The sequence below is a fragment of the Coccinella septempunctata genome, chromosome 7 (genome assembly GCF_907165205.1).
Source record: "Coccinella septempunctata chromosome 7, icCocSept1.1, whole genome shotgun sequence".
In the NCBI taxonomy this organism is placed as follows: Eukaryota; Metazoa; Arthropoda; class Insecta; order Coleoptera; family Coccinellidae; genus Coccinella; species Coccinella septempunctata.
In genome coordinates this window covers 31,668,989-31,689,618 of record NC_058195.1, presented here as the reverse complement: position 1 = coordinate 31,689,618, position 20,630 = coordinate 31,668,989, and the positions used below count along the sequence as shown (strand labels likewise).

The 20,630-nt window shown below is 36.5% G+C and overlaps 1 protein-coding gene across 1 annotated transcript; it reads left to right on the top strand.

Moving 5' to 3' along the window:
- The first annotated feature begins 12,678 nt into the window (after positions 1 to 12,678).
- On the top strand, positions 12,679 to 14,244 carry LOC123317819. The gene has a single exon (XM_044904428.1). It carries the CDS (start codon positions 12,679 to 12,681, stop codon positions 14,242 to 14,244), a length of 1,566 nt encoding a protein of 521 aa, XP_044760363.1.
- The last annotated feature ends 6,386 nt before the right edge of the window (positions 14,245 to 20,630 follow it).

Below are 20,630 nucleotides of genomic sequence, written 5' to 3'. Positions count from 1 at the left end.
CAGATTCAAGTCGTATGACTCACTATTTAGGAGATCAAATTCAGAATGAAATAATTGATTTACTCCGCACAACCATAAGAAATTATATTTTGAACTTGAAGTTAGTCAGAGAATCAAAATATTTCTCCATCATATAAGATTGAACACCAGATGTTAGTCATACAGAACAAATTACAGTTATACTCGGGCATGTTCTTTTAGATACACTGAGAGTAAGGATTATTCATATTTAACATATCGATTTGTTGAATACTTGTCAGTTAAATATTAATATTTCATATTCCTGGTTACCGTTATTTGTTACATGAAATTATCCCGCAAAAAAATCTCAGCTTTGGAAGAAATATTTGAAATGTTAAATAATTTTTTCAGTTATTAGTTGAATACGAACAAATTATGTTTATACAAAATAAAGTATTTTTGAGAGATCTACGTGTGTTGGTTAGAAAATTTTCCCATTATGCTCAGTAATATTGGATTGTTTTCCATAAATATATCAATATCGAAGAAATATTTCTTTATCTTGAACATCGGTATCTTTATAATGAATTTATGTAAAACATTTAAAAGAAACGCGATGATAAAATACTCTGTAAGATACGTTTGTTTATAGGAAAGCTATTTACTCTCTAATCACATTCGGCCACGTCGTCACGTGCATCAAACTGACGAATGATAACAGGGAAGCTCCGCGCTATGTGAGAGACTCAGGAGACTCTACACCTGCGACACTTTCAGGCACAACCGCACTAATCGTAACGGCGTATCTTGTATCGTAGAGGATCTTGCGTGATTTTGTTTCAGTTTAGATTTGTTTTTGTGGTACTGTGAGTCAGGTAAGAGAAGTATTTTCTTATAATAGATTCGCTGAATTGTTTTTGAAAGTCATTCACACAATCATGTAAAAGTTATTGCAATAAGTTAATATTTGGTTTCGTTTAAGGTCCTTATTAACACATCCTAACAAGATCCTATATACCTATTAACACATGGACACCCCAGACATCAACCAGTCGCTCATGCTTTGAGGATTGGAGCATTGATGCATGAAATTTCACGGTAGACTAGTTTTGAGTATTTTGTTCATTTCAACGATATTTTTAACTCGAGTATGTGTAAAGTCGCGTTCATGTTCCTCTCCATTTTTCGAAGGTTTAATGCTTTTAATGTTGACACAAGTGTTTTAGTATGTTCTGTTATTCATATCAATATTGGCAAAGAACAAATTTCAATGATTTTTCAACGATATCATGTAAAAAGAGGGGTGCAAAGCTGGCAAAATTCAGAAAACAAATTGGTATATATAACTGAGTATTTTATTGTCATGTTTTCACGATCCCGTTGGAAATCATCAAAAAACTTTATTTGCCAGTATTGAAATATATGAAAGAACATACTATATCACTTCCTGAACGTAATAAGCATTAAAACAAAAAATTGAGGGGGGCCTAATGAGAAAACATTTTTTCAAGTCCAGATATGTCGATTCTGGCGCTCGAAATAACATACATTTGTTGTTATATAACATGAAACATTTCTAGTAAGCATATATCTTTACATTTGAAATCAAGAGTAAAATTGATGGGATGAGGCCAGAAGAAAGGACAATCAATTCGATACCACGCCGACGTTTCGGTTTATTTAAAACCTTCCTCAGGGCTCTGGAAGAGCGATACAAAATTCACATTAATTGGGGAGCTATTATTGTTTTGTCTTGAGTTGAACAATGACAACATAATATGATACAAACTAACAAGAGTCACAACATTTCAGTTAACAACAACAACTATGAAAATAGAAGGCAGATTTGTGCGATGTCTGAGAATTGACTTTTCGACGGTTACTTCAGTTCTTCGGCTGACTTTTGAATTTTACTTCAGTGCTTTCCTTTCGCTTGAGTATTTTCGATATTTCGCTTTCTAACGTGGTTTCTAACTTCTGTTATAAATTCAGTTGATTTTCCGTATTACTTTCGCCGTTGAAGATAATCATTTTGTGATATTTGCATCAGTGCTTAGAGTTAATTTTTTAGTTTTTTTTCTTTTAAATCCTTTGAGTTTCGAGTGCTTGAAACAAAGGAGGTGGGTCCCCGTCTGTACCGTTCAGTTTCTTTGTTGGACCTACGCCGTTACTTCTTTAACTTTGACACTGCTGTGCTGTGTCGTTTCCTGTTGTATTTTATCGTTCTTTACCCTGTCCGCGTTCCGCGTCATAAGTGTTAAATCCGAAATCTCTTCTTCTCTGTCAGTCATGGTGTGCTATAACCCTTGGGGCAGAGAATAAGAGATACCGCACGTAGTCAGTGAGATCCCGTAGTTGCGTTAAAAATAGACATTTTCTTCGCTGTCAGTCATGGCGTGCTACAACCCTTGGGGCAGCGAATAAAAGTCTCGAACAGGTCCGCCCTAGCCCTTGGGGTACTGAAGGGAGAGTTCCGTCAGCCCCCCTGTCCGCGTTATAAGTGTTAAATCCGAAATCTCTTCTTTTCTGTCAATCATGGCGTGCTATAACCCTTGGGGCAGAGAATAAGAGATACCGCACGTAGTCAGTGAAATCCCGTAGTTGCGTTAAAAATAGACATTTTCTTCGCTGTCAGTCATGGCGTGCTACAACCCTTGGGGCAGCGAATAAAGGTCTCGAACGGACTCGCCCTTGTTGTGTTTCATTCCCGGAGGAATACAACTACACACCGATACCGTGTAGCAAGTCCTTAGCATTCGTCAGTTCTGGTTGGCGCATTTTTATTGAACCGTTAATTTTTCACTACACCCGGTACAAATTTCATAAAGTGCTCGTGACCGGATAAGATTTCCCGAATGTATTTTCACTGATAGAATCACTCATATTTTATATCACACATATCTCCCTTGTACATAGTTTCCGAAGGTGTGAATAAACTTTTACATAATTCGATTTTGACTTCTTCGTTGTCGCTACCGCCCTAGACAACATCGAGCTCTGTCTCCGGCTAGCAGCTACTCTGGTAGGTTTGCTATTCTTCCTATTGAAAAGAATAGCTGGCGCTCGAGATTAAGGCTTCTCCGAGAAACGCACGTTACAAAATTCACAGAATAAAAAATAAGAAACAATCATTGAACAAACACATAAAAACACTTTTGAACATGAAAATACTTACAATATCAACTCGGTCCCTTGTCAACTTTAAATAAAAATTCCAATAACTCAAGCAATTCAGAAACTGAGCGATACATTTATTTCTTCGTATATAAACAAAAAGAATCAACATGCCAAGCGTAATATGAACTATCCGTCCAGGTGTCAACCGAAAACACAGATACTTAACATGATATGAAACAAAGAACAAGGACAAGAATGGTCATCGAAATAGAAGTGATTTACCTTTTTATTCTCTTCATTTTCTTTATTAAACTATAATATGCGGTGTTTAGCTGCTCTATATCAGTCCTCCCATTTATGGAGTTGGGTTCTTGGACAATAGAGATCATTTCGTGAATTAATTTCTTTTTTAAAATACTCTGCTGTCCAAGAACCGTCACATTATCAAAGTCAAAGGTATGCAACTCTTTAAGGGAGTGTTCTGCTAAGGCAGTATTGTTATCCTTCTTTTTTATCGGGTTGTGGATATTGATACTATCTCTTCGATGTTCGGATAGCCTTGTTTCAAGATATCTACCAGTCTGTCCGATATAAGAGCTCACACAGTCTTGGCAGTTTATCTTATAGATAACATTCGAAAGTAGAAATTTGGGTGTAGTAGATTTTAACCTCGAGAAAAATTTCTTTAACGTATTAGAGGGTTTGTATGTGACACTGACACCTGTCGATCCAAGCACCGATTTGACTCTCTCAGACAGACCTTTAATATATGGTATCACGAAAATTCTTTTAGTGCTGTTATTGTCACAAGTATTCGCTGTTCCGTGATCATTATCATCATATAGAACTCTTTTGACAATCGTTAAAGGATAGTTGTTCTTCAATAGGTAGGTTTTAATTTTCTCTAAATTCCCACAATGAAACATCTCGTCAGACAAAGAAGTAGCCCTGTATTTGAGATTCTTAATAATGTTGATCTTATGTGACAAAGGGTGAAATGAATTAAAATTGAGAAATCTCTCGGAAAACGAAGTCTTATGGTACCAGTCAGTTTTAATGACATTGACTGATCTTATAACTAATATGTCTAAAAATGGTAGTTTGTTACCAACTTACACTTCAACAGTGAACTGCAGTCGTGGATGAAAAGAGTTGAAAGTACTCAACATAACATCTACTCCATCCGATGGAATGGATGCAAAAATGTCGTCAACATATCTACGAAATAGAGGAACTCTGAAAGGTACCCTATTGAGAGCAAACGTCTGTAATTTGGCCATAACAATGTCAGAAACAATTGGGGCCAAACAATTACCCATCCCCAAACCAAATATCTGTCTGTAGTAAGTATTCACCATCAAAAACGAAGAAACTGTTATCAACACAATACCTAAACAACTCTAAGAATTCAGTAGGTGGGAGCGTAGTGTGTGGCTGAATCTTTTCATAATCTGTTCGAATGATATCGCATGCAAGTTCAACTGGTATGTTTGTGAAAAGCGAAGTGGCATCTAAAGAAACAAGTATGTAATTATCCGGTAATGTGACATTTTTAACACTCTCAACAAACTGAAAAGAATTCTGTACAAACTTGTCATAACGTTCGAAAACATGAGTCAGAAGTCGAGCCAAAAATTTGCTCAAGTTGTACAGGGGACTTCCTACATAGCTTACTATGTAATAATAATTTTGAAATTTTCAGGTATCTGCATTGATTTTCTCAAAATCAATGAAACTTTGTTATGCCTTATCATAGGATTATTTTTAATGAATAATTGTTTGGTGGTGAAATGCCTCTAGAAAAAACAGCGCTGCATATTGACTTTTACTTCACATTAATTAATGGGATGAATATGATCGCCAATCAAATGTGGAAATCTAAAAATGGAATTGGAAATGTTTAACTGAATTTTTTCTTTCTCAATATATGTCTTGCATTTGTTTTTGATATTTATAGCATATCTGGTTATGCAGATAAGTCATTTACAGTGATAATAAGCTTTATTATTGATAATGAACAAAAATAGAAATAAAAAACTACGCTATCATGAAAATAATAATTATAACTTGATATCTTCCGAATGAATCGCTTTTTATGGACAACGTGGACCTGAAGTAATTTTCCGAATTGATTTTCACCTCATTGATGAATATGATCGCCAATCAAATGTGGAAATCTAAAAATGGAATTGGAAATATTCAACTAAATTTTTTCTTTCTCAATGAGTCGTATGCATAAAGAAGAGTATTTGCTTTTACTATAATACTATCTTTGTCAGTTGCTTATAGAATGTATAATTTCCTTTCAATAAACTGAAGTGAAAGCATTTACTACTTCTTTATGCATATGGCCCAATATATGTCTTGCATTTGTTTTTGATATTTATAGCATATCTGGTTGTGCAGGCAAGTCATTTACAGTAATAATAAGCTTTATTATTGATAATGAACAAGAATAGAAATAAAAAACTATGCTATCATGAAAATAATAATTATAACTGTCGAATGAATCGTTTTTTATGGACAACGTGGACCTGAAGTAATTTTTCGAATTGATTTTCACCTCATTTGGTCTTTCAGTGAAGGTAATGATTGGCACTTCGAATAAGTATCATAAATGCACTTTCGAATTCCTCACTGATTCCGTTATAGTCATTATTGGATCTATGGAAATCTATTGATTGGTCTGGTCTTATTGTTATTGAAACATTGATGATATTGATGCACCAGCAAAAGTATTTATCAGTATTTCAGGTCATTTCATTAGAAGGGTAGGACCCCAACATTGGACTGCTAGATCTCCAGATCTGACACCCCGCGATTTCTTTCTTTGTTTTTATTCACACAACTAGTTGTCCATAGAAAAATAGATTCATTCTGAAGATCAAGTTTTAATTTTTAGTTTCAAGATAGCGTAGTTTCTCCATCCATATTTGGGTATTATAAATTTTGAAACATTTTATCATTGTGAATGACTATTTTGAAGACCGACTAAGGTATAATTGTTGAACAAATTCAACAGAATATTCTTTGAAAAAAAATTCAATTAAGAATTTCTAAATACATTTTCATGAAGTGCTCTATTCCTCAGAGGCGTCTGACCAAAACAATTATTTCTAGAACATGATCAACAGGTGGGACAACCCAAAAATCAATTCATTTTGAGACAATAATAATGCAGCAAAAACACAAAAAAGTTAAAATTATGATTAAAAAACTACATACACGGTGTTTTTTTGAGTTTGAGGTGAAGTAAAGCCTCACTGAGTCCGGTCCTGATTTTTTTCGCATTTTAATGCTCTTTTTCAATGAAATTAACAACTCAAGGATAAATATGAATTTTCAGTCGACTCGATCCAGAATTACAGGAGTTATAGCCAAAAGGAAATTCGAGAAATTTAAAGAAACCCCGAAGAAACTTATATATAGGGTGCCCCGAAACTATTAAATCAAACGTCACACCACGATAGAGTAGATCAAATACTATCGAATGACACCAACATTAGTTGAGCGAAAATGTACCGTTTCTGAGAAAACCTAACCTAAATTTGCCGATTTTCGAACTATTTTTTCAATCACAAGGCCCTTTTGTGATTGAGGATAGCGTTTTTCTCCCATATTATCACCCGTGTTTATTCTGAGTATCAAAAATCATGTAGTAAAAACAATTGTTTCAATTTACCTTTACTCAGGTTATGGTTATCGATTAACTACTTAAAATAATTTGAATTAGGGGAGATATAACAATAATCTTAGTTCAATATAATTTAATATCGATTTCCTTTTTCACAAACTGGCCCTTTTATTGAGAAAAATAGTTCGAAAATCGCAACTTTAGGTATTTTAATAAAATTCTGATTATTTTGGAAACGGTACATTTTCGTCGAACTAATGTTGGTGTCATTCGATAATATTTGGTTTACTCTATCGTGGTGTGACGTTTGATCCACTAGTTTTAGGACATCCTGTACATGGGTTGATTTTGAACTCAGCTCAATGCCCTGTACTCACGGTTTTCATTTCTCTGTTTACTTGTGAAACACCCTGTACCTCCTTGTACCGTCATGTGAAAATTCAAATTCTTCTTGTTGTGAGAAACGTTCAGCCAAAATCTGTTTACTGCAAAATATGTGTTAACGCTGATATGAAGGGTTCAAACTTTTCTACCTGATTCGGGCTTTTAGGAACGAATTGCTCAAGATGCCCAGTTCGAGTAATATTTCGTTTTGCGTGTTATATTGGATAAAATTGAAGATTCGAGAATAATTGATGTCCAGAATGCTCCAGAATGATGAAAATTTTCAGATTCCATTGAAACTCTTGCGAAAATTATCTCGTATACTGTCAAGTTTAAATTTTAATTCATTCAGAACTTTGAAGTTCGGCAAATAATGATGTAAATAATTCAATATTCTATCTGCCTCAAGACTCGAAACTTTTCGAGAAACGATTCATTTAATGATTAGATGACGAATAAATCAAAAAATTATGTGTGTTGATATTATATTTTCATTCATTAAAGAATATTTAGAATAATGAAGTTCAACAAAAGATACGAACAAGATACTCATTCAATTAGCCTCATGATCCGAAACATTTCAGAATTTATTTCGTGTTTAGATAATCCGCTGCATATCGGTGTTCACAATACGACTGTCAATTTAGGACCAATTATAGAACGATTTAATTAATAAGTAAATCAATAGCATTCGATAATGTTGGCCGGTCTATAAACTGACAACTCATTTTGTCAAATCACGGATTTCAGTATCAGACTGCTACATAGTATAATGAGAGTTCGAAAAAATTTGTATAGACTACCAAATTTGGATGGTTGCTATTATGTGTCGCTAACAGTCAATCACATTTCCTTCAGCGCAGTTGTTGTTTTGAAGAAAAACTAGTAGATTCTCGCAAAATCCGAAACTCTACATGAATAGGCGCAGTTGCTCAGTTCGGGATTAAAGTTTATCCTAGATTGATTTTGACATTTCATCTATGATCATCTTAAATCTCGGCCTAATCCTGAACTGAACAACCGTCTTTATAATAATGGCAACGTAGCATTAATTAAGTCGGTATATTATTGGAATGATAATAATTTTTTATAGCGGAGAATAGTGGTTTTCAGCCTCGGTATTCACGAAATGCATTTTATTATGTTTTTTTCAAATGTGAATCGGCCCGAATTCTTGTATCCCCGACGTGCTAGTTTCGTATACTTCTATGACAATAGCATAATAACTCAAATTTCAACATTTTCACAGAAATTTTTGAATTTAAGCGAGAGACACATTTCCTACGCGCAGTTGTTGTTTTGAAGAAAAAGTAGTAGATTCTCGCAAAATCCGAAACTCTACATGAGTAGGCCCAGTTGTTTAGTTCGGGATTGCAGTTTATCCTAGATTGATTATGACATTTCAGTTCATTTCTGTCAGGTTAATCTATGATCATCTTAAATGTCGGCCTAATCCTGAACTGAACAACCGTCTTTATAATAATAGCAACGTAGCATTAATTAAGTCGGTATATTATTGGAATGATATTAATTTTTTATAGCGGAGAATAGTGGTTTTCAGGCTCGGTATTCACGAAATTCATTTTATTATGTTTTTTTTTTTTATGTGAATCGGCCCGAAATCTTGGATCCCCGACGTGCTAGTTTCGTATACTTCTATGACAATAGCATAATAACTCAAATTTCAACATTTTCACAGAAATTTTTGAATTTACGCGAGAGACGCATTTCCTACGCGCAGTTGTTGTTTTGAAGAAAAAGTAGTAGATTCTCGCAAAATCCGAAACTCTACATGAGTAGGCCCAGTTGTTCAGTTCGGGATTGCAGTTTATCCTAGATTGATTTTGACATTTCAGTTCATTTCTGTCAGGTTAATCTATGATCATCTTAAATGTCGGCCTAATCCTGAACTGAACAACCGTCCTTATAATAATAGCAACGTAGCATTAATTAAGTCGGTATATTATTGGAATGATATTAATTTTTTATAGCGGAGAATAGTGGTTTTCAGCCTCGGTATTCACGAAATTCATTTTATTATGTTTTTTTTTTAATGTGAATCGGCCCGAAATCTTGGATCCCCGACGTGCTAGTTTCGTATACTTCTATGACAATAGCATAATAACTCAAATTTCAACATTTTCACAGAAATTTTTGAATTTACGCGAGAGACGCATTTCCTACGCGCAGTTGTTGTTTTGAAGAAAAAGTAGTAGATTCTCGCAAAATCCGAAACTCTACATGAGTAGGCCCAGTTGTTCAGTTCGGGATTGCAGTTTATCCTAGATTGATTTTGACATTTCAGTTCATTTCTGTCAGGTTAATCTATGATCATCTTAAATCTCGGCCTAATCCTGAACTAAACAACCGGGCCTTATAATAGTAGCAACCTAGCATTAATTAAGTCGGTATATTATTGGAATGATATTAATTTTTTATTGCGGAGAATAGTGGTTTTCAGCCTCGGTATTCACGAAGTTCATTTTATTATTATTTTTTTGAGGTGAATCGGCCCGAAATCTTGGATCCCCTGACCTGCTAGTTTCGTACACTTCTAGTACAATATTGACGATAGCATAATAACTCAAATTTCAACATTTTAACAGAGAATTTTTGAATTCAAGGCAGAGACACATTAAAAAATCGATAGCAAGTTACCGCCTAAACTACGAGCTTGCCGAAGTTGAAACTGGTACCAATCTACTCAGTGCTTCATAATATGTATAGTTTTATGACTCAGTGGTTTTTAGAACCTGTAAAAAAAATTAAAAACTGTAAACTCGTCATCGCCTTCCAAAGGCTGTATCTTGGAAGGGCTGTCGATTTGGAAAAAAATTTATACTAACTACCCCCGCTTATTTTCATTAAGGAATCATCCCCTTTATCCCTTCGCATTTGTTTACAGATATCCTGTATATAGCTATAATTTATCTATGTACCTTTTTATTTTAGATAGTAGAAGTTTAATCAATATGTGTTATTTTCGAAGACCAAAACAAAAATTTCAATTGCACATGATTTGTTAATTATAAGAATCATCATCTATTTTGAATAATAAAACTGCATGCGAAAATACTTAAATTAACTTTTGTCTTCCTCCTTTCATCATGCGTCCATCATAGTGTCCGCTGTTCATCATAGCTTTTGGGAATTTACCAACCAATCATCTGTATATCAATCATATGTATCCGAGTATGTATCTATATTATTAACTTCATTTTGTAGATTCATCATGTCTTGACAAAAATATGGTTGCAATTTCAAAATATATTGACTGGAGGCCTTCTAAAGACTTCAATTTTGTTTATTTTTTCCCTTACATCCTGTATGATCTATCGAAAAATGCAAATCTGTTTTGAATAATTCTTCATAAAATCTTACTTGTTTCGATATAATTGATAATTTCCTTCATGATACATCACTAAAAAATTTAAACCAGAGAGTTGGTACAAGCTCTTTAAATTTTCGGGAAAATCCAATATTTAAACATAATCGATAATAAAATAGATGCTTCTGAGCAAAGGATTCCTCAAAATCATTTGGCAATTCGATTTAAGAAAAATATATAGAGCGTTCCATTTGAAATAACACACAATGGTAGTCTATACAAAAAAATTTGTATAGACTACAGAATTTAGATGGTTGATATTATGTGTCGCTAACAGTCAATCAGATTTCCTTTAGCGCAGTTGTTGTTTTGCAGAAAAAGTAGTAGCTTCTCGCAAAATCCGAAACCCTACATGAATAGGCCCAGTTGTTCAGTTCGAGATTGAAGTTTATCCTAGATTGATTTTGACATTTCAGTTCAATTCTGTCAGGTTAATCTAGGATCATCTTAAATCTCGGCCTAATCCTGAACTGAACAACCGGGTTATATAGTAATAGCAACGTACATTCATTAAGTCGGTATATTATGGGAATGATACTAATTTTTTATAGCAGAGAATAGTGGTTTTTATCATCGGTATTCACGAAATTTATTTTATTTTGTTTTTTTTAAGGAGAATCGGCCCGAAATCTTGGATCCTCCGACCTGCTAGTTTCGTATACTTCTATGACAATAGCATAATAAATCAAATTTCAACATTTTCACAGAAATTTTTGAATTCAAGCGAGAGACACATTTCCTTCAGCGCATTTGTTGTTTTGAAGAAAAAGTAGTAGATTCTCGCAAAATCCGAAACTCCACATGAATAGGCCCAGTTGTATGATTTTTCAAAAAATTTAAATTTTCGGGAAAATCCAATATTCAAACATAATCGATAATAAAAGAGATGTTTCTGAGCAAAGCATTTCTCAAAATCATTAAGCAATCCTATTCAAGAAAAATATATAGAGCGTTCTATTTGAAATAACATAACAATGTCCAACATTCGCTTTAGCCGACGTTGTTCATTTCTGTGATATTGTAAAATTTGTAGCATTTTTTCTCTTGATTCTGAAATGAAAATTTTCGGAATGGCTCATTGTCCTTGAATATTCATCACCATTAAAATCTGAATATTCTGATCCAAAAAATTTTTTTCTCTGAACAGCTTATTTTATTATATGCAATGTAACAATACTGATTATTCGTTTTTCTAATAGGTAGTACTATTTATATGGATCATTTCCATACAGAGAAGCAATATTATTATGGACAAGGCTCAAATCGATTTGTTTTCAGATAGGTAATGAAATAGTTCGCCAAATTCAGAATTAGTGTTAGCTTGAGATGAAAGAAGTTCAACGGATGCATAGATATACGCACGATGAAATATAAACAGTCATAATCCTATTCGAGAGAGCCAAGATTGGTTCTCTTTCACGTGATTCTTTCCCCTACAGAAGAATGCGATAAAAAATCTTTGAGATTTGCCGCCTGGATTGCAATAATGGAGGAGATAACGGGCTGCGCCTCTCTTCAGTTAATTCCTCCGTATACTGATATTCCGCCTGTCTACATCTGCTCAGACAATACAGCGTTGCCATTTTCGGAGGTGCCAACGAGCAAAGAGTCTTCCAGAGCAATTCTTCAATATACAGCTCAGCACACTAGCGCCAGTGATATACACTCGAACTAAAAGATTGTTCAGTACATAAAGGGGGTGCGTTGTGACCTCAAAACGATTTTTTGATATGTTGGTCCCTGAAGCCTCCTGAATCTAACAAGCTAAAAAACAAGGCAAAACGTTGTCACCTCCGATTTCGGAGGTGACAGCGATATATATGAGGTGAGAGCGTTAAACGAGTTACTATTTTGGAGGTGGTATTAACACTTTATAACTATATATATATATATATCCTTCGAAGGTTGGCAGCCTTTGAGGGATAAGTTATATTCAGCCCCTATAACGAGAAGTAGACACCAGGGCGGTAGGGAGTCTCAGGTCGGCTCTCTTCGGAACCGTCAGGATGATTGGCCTGTAGGAGGTTTGTGTGGAGCGAGCGGCGCACCCCTCCGAGAAGGAACCGCAAGGCCAATTCCTGCAACCCAGCGAAGGGATAGCTCAATTAGTTTGAGCGAGCCACCAGCTCGCTCCGCTATTGGGCCACAGCGGGATAGGCGAACGCGATGGACTTTAGATGAGAATTATTTATTAATGCGCGCACATTATATTGCTCAGTATCTTGCTGCACAGTCTGACAGGACATATAGACAGCTTCTACTGGAAACTTGGAGGGATATGTACCCGACCAGACCAGCCAACGTCCAGCTGCTCTCCAATCGTGTGAGATGGATTCTTGCTAACCAGAAGCTGTCTCAGGCCGAACTTGATAGAATCGAGAATACTTGCTTTCCGACTATTCAGCTCACTGTTGAACAGCCAGTCGAGGCTCGTAGGTCGTCGGTACGGGTGAGAAGGAGTGGTCTTTTTGAGAACAGGGGGCAGAATGATGAGGTGGAGAGAGCGTTTCTACGTAATCTGATGAGCTACTCGGGAATGACGCCAGAATGTAGACCAAGAATACCTAAGCTCGATTACTCGAAAGCGGTCCTTGAAAGTCTTCAATCGCTGAACACAACTCTCCCGAAACATCTGAATAATGTGAAAACATTGGAGCAGGTGGTAAGCGTAGTATATGCCGGAGCCGCCACTATATGCGAGATGAATGGACAAAAGCTCCAACAACGTAATGCCCATCATCATACGATGGAGTCCTCAATCCCCCCTTGGAAAGCCCGGCTGCAAAGGGAGATAACAAAGTTAAGGAAAAAAATTTGTATTATCCATACTTACCTGAGCAACCCCGCACCGTCAACTAGAGTGGTCAAAGCGGTCCGAAAGGTGGCCTCTGAATTCCGTATTAAACGACGGGATCCCATGTTCGGGGAAAAGATCTCGCTTAGGTGTGACACTATGAAAGAAAAAATAAAAGTGTTAGGGCTTCGTATTCGGCGCTACAATGAGAAGGTAAAGCGACATAACAACAACAGACTTTTTTTCAAGAACCAAAAACAGTTCTTCCGGAACCTCGAACAGGAAAAAGAACATGTGGAGGGCCATCTCGACTCTGAAACCGCCCACCAGTATTGGAGTAAGATCTGGTCCGAAAACGTTACCTACGACGATCAAGCGTACTGGATAGAAGAGGCACAGGAGACAATCCCACGAGCACAAATGCAGGACCTAAGAATTAAAGCGGCAGACATAACTGAAGCCCTGAAAGGTCTGAACAACTGGGCAGCTCCTGGTGCGGACGGACTCCACAATTACTGGTGGAAGCACCTCTCAAGTGTCCACGGACCATTGGCGGAAATCTTCCAGGCAGCACTCTCGGATCCCTCTGGCATACCTGACTTCTTTACGAAAGGGATAACGCATCTGATAAAGAAAAAGGGAGACAGTAGCAACCCTGAAAATTACAGGCCTATCACATGCTTACCCTCCGTATATAAAATCTTTACATCAATTCTAGCTAAATATATAGGCGACCACCTCAGGCAGAATAACTTGATGGCTGAGGAGCAAAGCGGATGCCGAATGAAGACAAAAGGAAGTAAGGAACTCTTAGTGGTCGATTATATCCTGACCAAGCAGGCCCGCAAAAAGCTAAGAAATATATCTGTGGCATGGGTTGATTATAGGAAGGCATTTGACTCCATCCCACATTCTTGGCTGCTGAGGGTGCTGAGGATGCACGGAATAGCAGATAACATCTCATAACTGCTTTGGAGAGTTTAATGAAGACATGGAGAACATCACTTCAGATACGAGCGGGGGATCTTTTGGGGACGTCAGACGAGATCCGAATTCAACGGGGTATATTCCAGGGTGATTCGCTCAGCCCTGTCTGGTTTTGCCTCGCACTGAACCCCCTGAGCATGCTGCTCAATAATACAAAGTACGGCTATATCATAGATAAACAACAGAACATAAAAACTAATCATAATCTGTACATGGATGACCTGAAAATATACGCCGCAAGTATGGAACAACTGAGAAGATTACTTGAGATTGTAGCAGCCTTCAGCGAATCAATAAATATGCAATTGGGAATCGAAAAGTGTGCAGTGCTGGAGGTAAAAAGGGGAAAAATTCAAGAAACTCAACACCAGACCCTAATGAATAATGTCACAATACCGGCTCTAGACGATGATGGCACCTACAAGTATTTGGGAATCAGCCAAGCTTTGGAGATTAGAACATCGGAGATGAAAAAGATGTTTAAGGATAAACTTTATGCCAGACTAAGACTCCTGATGAAGACAGGACTCAATTCCAAAGCATTCTTTACCGCTATTAACATCTGGGCGATTCCTAGTATGATGTACTCTTTTGGTGTGCTGACCTGGTCGAGAGCAGAGCTCCGCGAGATGGATAGAGCGGTGAGAGCTACGCTCACGAGACATGGTGTCCACCATCCGCATTCATCTAACATCAGACTATATCTTAAGAGACAACAGGGAGGAAGAGGATTACTTAACCTGGAGGCTGCACATGACAAACATATTGATTCCTTAAGGGGTTATTTTCATGAAAGTGACTCACCACTTTTGCAGGCTATCTGCCGAGCTGACGAAAACTACTCGGCTCTTGGACTGTCTAATCGGGCTGATCGGGTTTCCGGGCGCTCGAGTGATGAGTTGATCGAAGAATGGAAGTCCAAGGCTCTTCATGGTAGATATGCTTCTCTCCTAGAAAGTGGACATGTTAATAAAGTCGAATCACTGTCATACTTACGTGCTGGATACCTTTTACCGGAAACAGAGGGGAGGCTGATAGCAATACAGGACCAGGTAATGCCTACTAGAATGTACCTGAAACATATAGCCAAACAAGATATCCCCTCTGACCGATGCAGAAGGTGCTTCCAAGCTCCTGAGTCTATTCAGCACTTGACGTCATCATGTTCGGTTATGGCCCCCAGGGACTATCTGGACAGACACAATGCGATGGCCAAGATATATCATCAACACTTGGCTCTCAAATTGGGCTTGCTTTGCAGTGAAGAGGAACACTACCGATATCAACCAAAAACACTCCTGGAAAGCAGCCGCTACAAATTATATTGGGATGCCACACTGATAACAGATGGTGGAGTGGCACACAACCGCCCCGATATCGCATTGTTTGATCTGGAGCAGAAAACTTGTGTCCTCCTTGACGTGACTATCCCGGCGGACGACAATATTCCCAGAGCATACTCGGAAAAGATCAGCAAATACAACGATCTAGCATTTCAGCTTCGCGCTTTACATAACTTAAAGGGCATAAGTATCTTACCACTGATCATATCGACTAATGGTTTGGTGGAAAAACACCTTATCGAAAATACGCGAAAGCTGGGCCTGGATCAGACCATAATTTCACGGGCACAGAAGCAAGTACTTTTGAACACCGTCCGTATCGTGAGAAAGTGTTTGCAAGGTCAATAGCGTTGCGACTGCCTTGACAACTAAGTCCGGCAGCTGCATGATTACCCGGTAAACGGTGAGGAAAAAAAGAAAAAAAAAATATATATATATATATATATATATATATATATATATATATAAGTGAGAATATTTGTAACTCCGGTCTTCTATATGAACTCGAACGATAAAGGGTTGAACGGATTAATAATATGGGCCAACTATTCCAATACTACATTTATTCTACGTCTACGTTTCGATTCCGTTTGGAATCTTCCTCAGGACTCTGTAATATAAGGACAAGAAAATACATTGTACTATTATCTCCCTTTTCTAGCACAAGACTTACTGAATATTGAGTATAAAAGTCACAACTCTCCAACAACAAGGGAATCTTCAATAAATTACAATTTCTCATATCTCTACAATTAAATCTCTACACAAAACTCACTAAAATTCCTTCCAGAACATGCCATTTTCCTTCAGGACAAAATTGACAGGCACACAGAACAAAAGACAACATTGACATAGTGTGTCATTCTTCTTCTTATCTAAAATCTTAACACTAACCTACGTCTCTACTACGTTTCCTACTATATGAATAGTCAAACAAAAAGGAATAAATGTTACTTACATTATCTATATCTTTTCTATAATTAAGAGCACTTTTACAATTCTTAATGTGATACATTTCAAGAAACACCCGTTTATTCAAATTTCGTTCAATTTCTAACACTTTCGCGGAATTATAATCCATGCAATGTTTAGTGGATCTGCAGTGCTCAGCAAGCGCACAAACCTTTTTCGTATTTTTGATGTCACTTTTGTGTTGTGTAATACGTTTCTTTAATTGTTGCGACGTCTGACCAATATAAGTACCCTCACATGACATACAGGGTATACTATACACCACATCACGCGTTCTTCCAACATCCAACCTATCCTTGACTGAACTAAACAATTTTCCAACCCTGAAATCGTTTCTCACAGCTATTTTAATGTTGTCAGTTCTAAGTAAATTAATCAACGGATAAGTGATTCCCCTAATAAAGGGCAGAGAAGAAAACCTGACCTCAGTCATATTCTCCTCACTGTTTACCACTCGATTCTGATCATGAGTTGTATTATTTAAAAGTCTACATAAGAGTTGTCGGGGATAGCCATTGCTCAACAACAATTTCATCAATTTTACTTTATTTTTTTTTTGTATGAATGACGGATGTGAAATGCTCTGTATTCGTCTCTTCATCCCAAGAATTAAATTAATTTTCTGTTTTGTCGGATGGTTAGAAAAGTAATTAATGTACCTACCAGAACTCATCTCTTTCATAAACCAATCTATCTTTATCACATTATCATCCGATCTAATCAGTTTCGTATCCAAAAATGGAACAGATCTATCTGATTCTTTTTCTATAGTGAATTGAATATGCTGATTGAATTGGTTAAACTTATCAAGAACAAATTCCACTTTGTCTTCTGGCACAGAACAAATAATATCGTCTACATATTTTTTAATAAATGGGATGTTGAAAGGAATACCCCTCAGAATCATTTTTAATAAATAGTCCATAACTATTCTGGCTATTACGGGGCTAAAATTCGAACCCATAGGTGAACCAAAAATTTGAATATAAATTTTGTTGTCAAATATAAAATAACTAGACTCGAACAAAAACCTAATGATGGACAAAAATTCAGTTTTCGGAATGTCAGTTTGTTGAGCAATAGATTCCCACATATCTTCAATGGCCTCCAACGCTAACTCAACGGGTATATTGCTGTACAAAGAAACAACATCAAGGCTCAACAAAACATAACCCTGATCCAGCTGAAAATTATTGAACATCAGTGGCGGCTGGTCTGTGAGGGCTATTGGGCTACAGCCCCCCATACAAGAAATCACAAGAAATCAATCCTTTTTTGCTATTTACCTCCCCATACGATTTTCAATGAAAATATTACTTTCCACGGTCATTTATATAATTTATTAATGTAAAACTTTCATGCGACTCCTGCAGTTTTGTTTATTTCAATCATAATCTAGCAGTTCGTCCCTGCATGGGCGATGAATCGTGTAGCCCCGAATTCTTGCATTCGGACAGTCATTCGGCTCCAGCCGCAACTCTTCGTGTCGGTCGTTTTAAGAAGTAAAAGGGCTACGATAAAAGTCGCCCCTATCCGCTTCATTCTAGCCGCTGCCGGCTAGCGTATAGACATCTTAGCGTGCGTTCGTATTTGTTTACGTTTTCAAATCACGGCGGACAATAGTGTTCAGAATATTTTAAAAACTGATTTCGCGAGGCTTTCGCTGGCGGAAAAAAGCCGTATTCAACTGCTGGGTAGACCGACTCCCGATTTAAATTTAACCCAGGCAGATAAAACTCCAAAAACTTCTCAAGACAAGTGTATAACAATTGATAACGTATGGGCAAGGGCAGGATTTAGAGATTTGAAGCACCTCAATGAAAAAATTAAGAAGCATGAGCTATCTGCCAAGCATGTAAATTGTTCGACAGAATTAGCTTTTCTGGTTACGACTAATATCGCTGCTCAATTAGAATACCGGAATAATATTATTAAGCACAACGAGCAAGTTGATAAAATTACGTATGTTTTAAAAAGAATTATAAATTGCATAAAATTTTGCGGAAAACTGGTTTTAAAATTTCATTTTTTTATTATTATTCTAAAAGTAGCCCCCTAGTGAACTAGATCACGAGCCGCCACTGTTAAACATACTAGAGAATTCAAAGGAATCCTTTACATAAAATCTGTTCTCACTATCAAGAGATCTGGTAAGAATATCAGCCATGAAAATGGACAAATTGGATGTCGGAGTATTAATGCATGAGACAATAGGTCGAAGAGACACCACAGGTTTATGTGTCTTAGGAAGACCATAAAACCTTGCTGGAACTGCATTATAATTATAGAGTGCCTTGCCTTGACTGGATGAGATATATCCCTTATGAACTAAATCTTTTACAATGTTATTAGCTTTACCCTGAAAAGTCAATGTGGGATCCCTACTAAGCAATCGGTAATACTTGCTATCATTCAATATGTCATAGGACAAATTCAAATAATGATCTTTATCAATAACAACCGTTACATTACCCTTATCGGACTGCATGACCAAAATTTCAGGATGATCTCTCAAGTATTTTTTGCAATGGTAAAATTCTTTTTGAAAGGTGTTAACTGTTTCAGACCCATGCTTGATGTGATTTGTTATCATGTTGGTCGCAAGTGCCCTAGAAATGTTTTTTCCGTCAACGTTTTTAGAAACATCAAGATTGATTAAATATTCTATATCCGATAAAAGTTTCTGAATTGAAATGTCATTGTGAGGTGTATCAATGGCAAATTTAGGACCCAAAGCCAAAAACTTCTCAACACGTTCTGGCAACACAATTGAGCTAATATTCTTTATCCAACTACTACATGTTTTTGTCTTATTAAACTGTTCACTACTTAAATTCTGGATCTTTCTCAAATTGTTCTGCTTAATGACTGAAAATTTTTTTTTATATTTACTAATTTGAGTTCTTTTAAATCTATCAAGAATAACTTCAGGGAGAACAGACTCCAACCTCCGCCAAATCTTCAACATCCCTCTTTCCAATTCAACAATCTTTCTAACTGTGATCTTAATTTCAAACGTGAGAATTTTCAGTGTCAATTTCAACCTCATTGCTACAACACTAACTGATGATTCCGAGTCGGTGATAGAACCAAATAGTGATCTAAAACTGTCAGACACATGCTTAGGAACCAAACCTTGTCTTTTACACTCTAAAAGAAAAATCCTCCTGTTGCGAAGAGCTGACAACTTGATGTTATGATTTGCCCAGGACTTCAAATCTACAGTAGTCTGTCTTCCATACTGCTGTTGAATGTCTGCATAATACCCCATGCTGCTATGAGTGAGAATATTTGTAACTCCGGTCTTCTATATGAACTCGAACGATAAAGGGTTGAACGGATTAATAATATGGGCCAACTATTCCAATACTACATTTATTCTACGTCTACGTTTCGATTCCGTTTGGAATCTTCCTCAGGACTCTGTAAGATAAGGACAAGAAAATACATTGTACTATTATCTCCCTTTTCTAGCACAAGACTTACTGAATATTGAGTATAAAAGTCACAACTCTCCAACAACAAGGGAATCTTCAATAAATTACAATTTCTCATATCTCTACAATTAAATCTCTACACAAAACTCACTAAAATTCCTTCCAGAACATGCCATTTTTCTTCAGGACAAATTAGTAAATATAAAACCAATTTTTCAGTCATTAAGCAGAACAATTTGAGAAAGATCCAGAATTTAAGTAGTGAACAGTTTAATAAGACAAAAACATGTAGTAGTTGGATAAAGAATATTAGCTCAATTGTGTTGCCAGAACGTGTTGAGAAGTTTTTGGCTTTGGGTCCTAAATTTGCCATTGATACACCACACAATGACATTTCAATTCAGAAACTTTTATCGGATATAGAATATTTAATCAATCTTGATGTTTCTAAAAACGTTGACGGAAAAAACATTTCTAGGGCACTTGCGACCAACATGATAACAAATCACATCAAGCATGGGTCTGAAACAGTTAACACCTTTCAAAAAGAATTTTACCATTGCAAAAAATACTTGAGAGATCATCCTGAAATTTTGGTCATGCAGTCCGATAA